Below are 8,264 nucleotides of genomic sequence, written 5' to 3'. Positions count from 1 at the left end.
CGATCGCGCATTTTTCTCGATGAAAATTGAACAGCGGGATAACGCGAATCAATAGATAAAAGGCTGAAAAAAGTATGACGAGGAGAAGTTCGAGGAACGTGCCCGGAAAATTTGAAAGGGGCGGCAATGACTATTGAAAATGTTGGAAGACGGGAGGCGTGGCTTCGAGTAATCAGCTCAGGGTAGTCCAGTGTCCTTGCGCATATCCAGTGGCTATACGTTACACATGTACGGCAGCTCACACGTGTGTATCGTATATACGTATCTACCGAGGAAGCAAAGAAGTTTCGAGCGTTATCAATCACTCTTGTCGCTGGACCGAAAGGTGCACCCGAGTCTCGGCGCGACGTCGACAGGTAGAACAAGCCAGTTCTCCGTGGATCGAGGGATCACGGCGATGCCCGCGAACAAGGGGAACCTGTCGACGCCTCACAAAGAAAAGCCTGGAAACGGTTTGACGAACGCCGCCGCCAAGAAGAAGAAACGCTGCGCCGTTAAGCATAAAAAACATTGCAAGCAATATCTGGTGAGTGAGCCGAATCAAAAAAAAAAAAAAAGAAAACAAAACGTTAATTCCTTGCGAAAGAGCGAACGGCCATGTTGCGATCGTGTCGAGTCCAGTCAAGTGCGATACACGGGCGTCGTTCGGTGATCTCGCGGTGCGGACAGAATTCGGGATTCGAACGCGAATAGAAAAGACATAATGCAGCTTGATCGATTACGTTCCCTTTCCTGTTTACATTCTCGCGGACGGTTGAAAATGCTCGACCGCGCGGATTGCGATTCAATGAGTCGTGCAGCCGACGTGTTCTAGGTTATGTGTCGCAGAATGTCTCGAGTCGAAACACGATAGGGTTTGTTCACCTTTACCGATGCATGGTCGAAGTATTACGGCTTGCAACGATCGATCCGGTGCAAGCATGCCTCGGTGCCGGTTACGATGCAGTTTTGCATTTCGAAGTTTCTCTCGTGATTTAACGGTGCCGCGTCCAAACCACCGGGCTCATTTCCATATTCCGTTCTGGCACGGCTCGCACGTATCTCCGCTCGCGGCTGATCCGATTCCATTTCTCTTTTTTCTTTTTTTTTTTATATCTCATTTCAACGCGATTAATTATTCACCCGCCGGTAATGTTCGCGGCGACCGTTCATCTCGTACCGATTCGCTTTTTTCTTCGCGGCACGATCGACGTTTTTACCGACACGTCCCGTCTTATCCGGCGAATCTTAGGTTTCCCGTGGAAACCTCTTTTTTTTTTATTTTTCAATGACACGGTCGAATTTATTCGCCGACGTTCGCTATCGATTTTTCAATTTTTTTTTCCTCGCCAGCCAGAGCGTTGAACTCCGTCGGTTAAAATAGTCCATTATCCCCTGTAAAGTGCGAATCGATACGAGATGAAATTCCCCGAATTGGAAAGTTACCGCGGACTTCGAATCACGAGGGACTTCATGCGACGGTTTCTATTAACCTGTTAAACGAGTTTCCCTCGTAATTTGTAATTATTTCTATGAACCAACTTTTTCCTTTTGTTGTTGTAATTACACGTCTGTGAAAACGTGAATTTTCTTGCCCATTTTGAACCGCGTTCTGTACGGTCGATAAATCATTCGGTTGACAGGTTAATCCGCGTGCACACTGATGACTCTGAACCTTCAAAATCCTACTGTGTAATGTGACAATGTATAAACAACTGTTTCTTAAATATATCATTGGAATGGTTTATTTTTTTACGGGACCTGCATTCGAATACCCCAATCCTTGACAACACTTTAGAGTATGTATACCTCTGTAGCACCTGTATAAATTGCTCCTTTACACGTAACAATCGAGTTCCAGGTTCGCGTGCCTCCGTTGCTAAACGCGGGGGACATGGCACACGTACAGTGCCAGACAAAAGTATTCTGTACGCTACCCTTTTCAGTTTTTTTTAAATTGATAATAGTACTGTTAGTGTAACGTTTAACTTAAGCATTATTTCTATCAACTTACACTCCGACAGAAAGCAAATTCTTGTTTACTGGTTCGAGAAAAATGTTTCACGCGGTGAAAACACTATTAAGAGGGCCGGCATGGTTTGAAATCCATATACGTATGCAAGGGTCAAAATCTAGACAAACTGCCGCTTCAATATTGCAATGAGCAGTTTAGAAGTGGTCAATTGTGTTTCCTAAAAGTCCAATCTACGTCTGTATGGGCCCAAATTGCGAATTTCTACCTCATCGTGGAGTAATTTGTAATATTCGGCAGAAAATTCGAATTCCGAAGCAAGTATGACGTCACAAGATGGCTGCCGCTGAGTTTCGAGAGATTTAGTGTTCGTATCGAAAAAAGACTCTATACAGACGTAGCAAAGACATGTACCAACACGGTGGTATGCATTTTTAATTGATTACTTACTTATTTAAGACGTAAAATGTCTAGAAAAAAAGGCACAGCGTAACATAGCGTGACAGTCAAGGCCAAATGCCCCTGCCGGCCCCCTTAAGAGTTGGAAAGCGGTGTGCGAATACTTTTTCCACGTACTGTACACAGACGTGCACTAATGGACAAGCGCATAACCATTTCGCGTTGCAGTCAGCTGCACCGTCGAATGATTATACTGCTCAGAAATGTATTTAGAGTTGAATATAACGTTGAGTAAATATAATGCGAGCAACGTTAATTACAGCTTCTGTTTAATGGTCCACGAACGAAAGTAGATTGTTATTCCTGTGTCCATTGATTAGTCGACAGGAATGAGTTTGCACAAACATCCGCGGCGTATTTAAGTTTCTAGTTCGAAGTTGGAAACAGTGTTCCGCATGAAAATTGAAGTAAAGGCATGAAGTTATGAGGGTAAACTTGATAGTCGAGTTTCCAGCCGAGAAGCTCCCTCTGCGATCGTTTTGCAGATTTTCGTTGTTTTAGTTCTCGATTTTGTCACCCCATTTTTCGCGGCGTTGATCGAATTGCGGTGCAATAGAATTCGAGTTCGACAGGAGTGACATTTTTGAAACAGAGATATCCGATTTTCTGTAAAACGAGTCCTAACGTGAGTATACTCTTTGTTCCGTTCTTCTTTTGAACAATTACTCGTTTCCGTTTCAATCGTATCATCATTTTGCATCGCACGCATGGGGCACAAAAGCGATTCATTTTCATATGATATTTGTTGCTGTTGCAATTTTCGCGCGGGATGATATATTTACCGCGAAATGATAAACGTTGACGGCGCAACGGGAAATAAGGTTATTCGATCAAATTTTTCCAAACAATGATATTCAGTTTTCTGAAAAATGAACCTCATCATCATTTTTCCGTTTCGATTGCACCATTATTTTGGACATAACCTACCCGCAGAGACATGGGGGAGGAAGAATGATGAAATTTTACTCGGTTTTTTCGACTTTCGCAATTTTCACGCGGAATGGCATATTTTCCAGGAAATGGCATAAGCTCGAGGCGATTCTGAGCAGGGGCGAAATTCGTTTACGAAATCTGATTGCGTCGCAAACGAGCAGAGAATAAAATCGTGTACAACGAAGGAGCCTGACGATGCCCAGGCCCTGGCGATGTATTAGCGACTTAGGATGCACGTATTGATTTCTAAGAATGCCAAGAAAAAGAGGTTGGTGCTGATTCGGCGAGAACAAAAGACGACACCAATTCCACTTCTGCAGTCCACTTGAGCCACTTGCTATTATGCCTCGTATAGGCGCAGAAGTTGGCAAAGCCGTATTGGCTTACCTGTGCGAAAAGAGTCCGGGGACGTACCCACGTATTTTTCTAATTTCACCTCGGACCCGTGTCAATTACGGTCTGCGACGATTTCTAAATAAAAATGACAACACGTCTACAATATTACCGTCCATTTTCAATAAAAACGAAACCTTGTGATATTCACTATTACTTGGAACCGTTTGTCGTCTACTAGCTCCGACGAGTCATTACGACGATGCATCACTGCCATTTTTTCTCAGAAACGGAAATTGTCTATAACTCAACCGAATCGTTTTTCTACAATTAGCAATTCCAATCACTCAACGTGTTATCTACCTGGCGGGTATTTAACGGTTCTAATTTGAATAACATTTTCAAGAAATACTCCCGGTGACATAACCTAGTAATTAGTTTCGAAATAATTACATGGAAAACGCTTGACGTCATGCGGTAATTAAGGATTTTATTAATAGATCTTCCTATAGTAATACTATATAAAATATGAAGTTTCTATTTTGTTCTTCTTTTCGAAGATATTCGGAAGTGGACAACAAGATGGCGGTAGAAGAGTTGTTAAAAAAAATTGTAGTCGGTTGATTGTTCGCTGTTTCGTTTAATTGAAAGGAGGGGGGTGAAAAACGGGGAGATGGAGGAACGTGGAAATCGTTGAAATAAATGTGGACTGCTCTTTTTTTTTTGTACGGTCGACACGACGAGTATTGGATGGAGACGTAATTCATGCAATTCGAGCAGGTGCCGTTGGAGCGAACGGAAGCGGAAGTCGAGCGTAACTTATCGTCGGTGTGCGCAGGGTGCGCGCGCGTGTGCGTGCACAGCCTAGAGTACGTGCGTGCGTGCGTGCGTGAGTAGATGCGTTTTAACGCGGCGATAGAGCTGCGTCGAAGTTCGCGTGTCGACGTGCCGTTTCTTTCGTTTCCCCGATTGGCCCAGCCCGTTACCCGCGAAATTAAACGCGTCACGTGTCCGACCGACTCGAATTTAACACAGTTTCCGCGACGAAAGGAACGTTAAAGAAGTTAGAGCGGCAATTAAAACTCGTACCGTTCTCAATTTCATTCTGCAGCCCCCGTTCGTGAGTATTAGGACGTATTGTTTTCAACCACTCAGTGGGGGTGGCCGTACCCTTTCATTAACTACTTTTTAAATTAGTTGCTTAAAGGATCAGGTTTACTCTCAAACATATACAGCTCGTTGATTTGCAGTTTCCTCGTGATAACGCTCGGCGAATTAAAAATATCAAAGGGAAATAATTGCGAATTACGGGGAACAAACAAACGCGGAATAATCCCCGCGAACTCTGACCTCACGGTGTACAACTCGTAAACGACAATATTACAACCGCGAACCGTGGAACACTTTGAAACAATACGATACACGCTGTTGCGAACGTGTTCGCGTGTACTTTTGAAATTAAAGCTGACCGGTTGTTAAACGTAGGATAATACAATAACTTTCATATATATATTGTTAAATAACGTAGGATAATAAACAAATTTCATAACGCGTTCCAAAGTTAAATTCGCATGAAAATTTGCTTACCAAAAACATGCTGTGTTTAGGGTCCTGCGGTCTTCAAAGAATAGTTGTTCAATTTATTCTATCTATCTTCAATCGATTGGATTTCTGAAGTATTAATTTACCGCAAATTCTACCGAAATATCGCAGTCACTGTGCGGGAACGTTGACGGAAGCAGAAACGGCCGGTAATGGACAGAGGCATTAGCGGAATGGCACTCGAGCGGGCGTGTACCAGACGTATTTACAAATGTCACGTAATCAAGTACGAAGGGCCACGCAAACAAATTGTTTTTTACCGTGCTCCCTACACAACATATTTCCCAATTGTTCATATTATTGCCGGGTCGTAAACCGAGAGCACAATGGTTTCCCGGGCGAACGCCCGATTAAGGGCGTCTGCCATTATTAGATTACTGTCCTTCATGCGTTCGTACCTGACAAAACATTTCAAATTGTTCAAATTCATCGCGATCCGCTCGAACGCTTCATTGAAAGAAGCGAACGCGAAACAGGAAGTGGACCAGGGCCGGGGAACGGTTTGCGGGGAAAAAAGTTTTTCGCGTGGTTCGGTTAAACAAGCTGCACGGGAGAAGAGAGAAAAAAAAATAAAAACGGGACCGAGAGGAAATTCGGTCTATTTCGCGATCGGCATTGTTCCGTTCGGAACAGCACCGTTGCGTCGTCGCGAGAGACAAGTTGTCCCCGGAAGTTCGCGAACAGGCATTGTCCGTTCGATTCGACTAATTCACGACGCGACGATCGGCGATAAGTCCTGCCGGATAGGCGGCTAAAAGATTTTAGTTAACCCACTTTGCGCCGCCTCTGGGGCTCGGTTCATTTTTAACGAGGCGTGGGTGAATTCCCCGGCGCGGCGAGGGATTTAAATCAAGCCCGAGCGACGTCTGCTCATTGTCAGATACCGTAATGTCCTCTAATCCCATTATTTTTCCGTCGCCGGCTGATATCGTACCGCGTTGTCGCGCCGGATCCGTCGATCTTCCAATTAACCGGGCGAAAATCAGGACGACGACGGGCCGGCTCGGTCGCACAACGATGTAAACAACAATGCGAGGCTCCGCGAACGCGCGCACCATCGCCGCGATTTTGTTTTTTCTTTCTTTTTCTTCCCTCGGCCCCTCTACCTTTCGACCTGAAATTTTCATCGCCGGTCGTTCCTGGAAGCCCCGTTGAAAAACGAGAGGTTACAATTAGAAAAACCGGAACGCCGCCGTTGCGAAATTCGTTCGTTAGCGATTCCGTTTTTCGAGCCCCGTGGCAATTATCGTGCGTCGCTTTGTATTAGACGACACAAAGGAACAGATTCGCCGAGCTTTCTTCGTAATTACCACGAACCTCTATAAACTTTTCCGAGAAAGAGCGACGAGAAATACTAAATGGTAAATAACGAGTCGAGTGTTAGGGTAACCTTCGGTGGAACAACACAATCGAGCCAGTCGAAAATTGATTCAGCTCAAGATCGAAGCCTAGAGCAAACAACTCGAACGATGCAATCTCTATTCAGTCTCTCCCAGCGATCTCGAAACGCATTTCGCCTAAGTCTCATCTATCCAGGATGTTAAATAATGATAGTTCTTCGCGTGCAACCGCCAGCTACCCAGCCGGAAATTACTACCTGCAGTTAGTTGACTCTCGGCGCGAAGATGTGGAGCAGATTACAAGAATTAGAATTATGATCGTCCACCGGCGAGGAGGAAAATTGCAAGCTGGGAAAAATTATTACTGCTTCGAGGAATGGCCGTATTTTTTCGGGGTCTTTTCAACGATTTTAAAAGAAAGCAGCGTCGATGCTAACATCGAACGTTACGCAGGGCTACGGATCCGTTGCAACGGTATTGCATCGTAGAATGCGCCCGGTAATGCACCCATAACTCATCGGACGATCCTCTAATTATCCCGAGCAAGGGCTCTCGTCCTCTAATGTTGGAATTACTGGAGACCACGTTGATTGCGTGGAAGCTTCATAACATTCCCTTGTTACTCCAGCTTTCAGGAGACAGTTGCCGATATCGCTCGAGAAATTTTAGGACGCTTTTTTCAAAATATGTGTACTCCAAATCGGCTGAGGTCTTGTTCCAACTGCAGTGGCCTGCTGTTTATGTCCCACATTTTGGACTTATTCCACTGCGAAAAGTAACATAGGAAATTGAATAATGAATTGACGGAGCGTGGTTTTTTATCAGTGCTTGTTTGGCAATTTTCGGCCGCGATGTCTTCGATTTTGAAAAGAGAATTAGAGCAAGGTAAGCAGCGATCCTGCGTGCGCATATTCCATGGGAACCTGGCTGGCTTCGTTCGGATGTCGGGCCACTCTACACACGGTGTTTGTTAGAAGCATGTCGAGATCGCAGCAATTCGTGCCTGCATACTTGATAGAACGTTCTCTGTACCCTACTAGTCGCAAATAGTTCGTTGGACGGTACATAAAATTCAGCGCTTTATCCTTTAGCTTGCACGCCACGTCCGCGCGGGCCCCTGAATATTTATGCCGGCGGGGTAAGTATTAATTTCGCATGTTCGCCGCACACGCGTCTCCGTATTTCTTCGCGGCAGCGTTCGCAAGGTCCGCGAGAGATAATCGCTTATCGGCGCTCCAATTCGAACCGATTGCGTAAGCGAGCAGAACGGCTCAAAAAATTCCGCGGAACGGAACACAGAGAAGTCGCGGATATGCCGCGAAAATCTATCCGCAGAAATCGCGACACTTAACTCTCCAGTGCAATCGATCCACCCAATGATTTCCATCCTGTCTAATGAGAGAGTTCGTCCGTGAAGAAAGCTCGACGAACCCGTATCAATCTTTTGATAGTGCACCGGAGGGTTAACGAAGAAACACTGGTCGACTATCGGCACGAAAGTAATCGCATCCGGCGCCATGTTGAGTCTGCGGGGGCCGCCTAATCCAGAGAAAGCAAGGAGATATCTTGTCGGTGAATGATCGATCAATCCGGAATTTCCATCGGGTTTCCGGTGGGTTCGCACGCGTGTGTACTCGCCTCGCTCC

General features: G+C 45.3%; 1 protein-coding gene across 10 annotated transcripts in view; it reads left to right on the top strand.

The window, feature by feature from the left end:
* The first annotated feature begins 63 nt into the window (after positions 1 to 63).
* LOC143362403 (uncharacterized) overlaps positions 64 to 8,264 on the top strand; it is an 85,661-nt gene continuing 77,460 nt past the window's right edge. For all 10 annotated transcript variants that reach the window (XM_076802510.1, XM_076802509.1, XM_076802512.1 and 7 more), the window contains exon 1: positions 64 to 526. In XM_076802510.1, the coding sequence (XP_076658625.1) occupies positions 227 to 526 (300 nt within the window). In that variant the 5' untranslated portion in view covers positions 64 to 226. The remainder of the gene's footprint in view (positions 527 to 8,264) is intronic.

This window comes from Halictus rubicundus, chromosome 17, assembly GCF_050948215.1.
Source record: "Halictus rubicundus isolate RS-2024b chromosome 17, iyHalRubi1_principal, whole genome shotgun sequence".
In the NCBI taxonomy this organism is placed as follows: domain Eukaryota; kingdom Metazoa; phylum Arthropoda; class Insecta; order Hymenoptera; family Halictidae; genus Halictus; species Halictus rubicundus.
The sequence above is the reverse complement of the archived record's forward strand: the minus strand, read 5'-3'. Positions and strand labels throughout refer to the sequence as shown.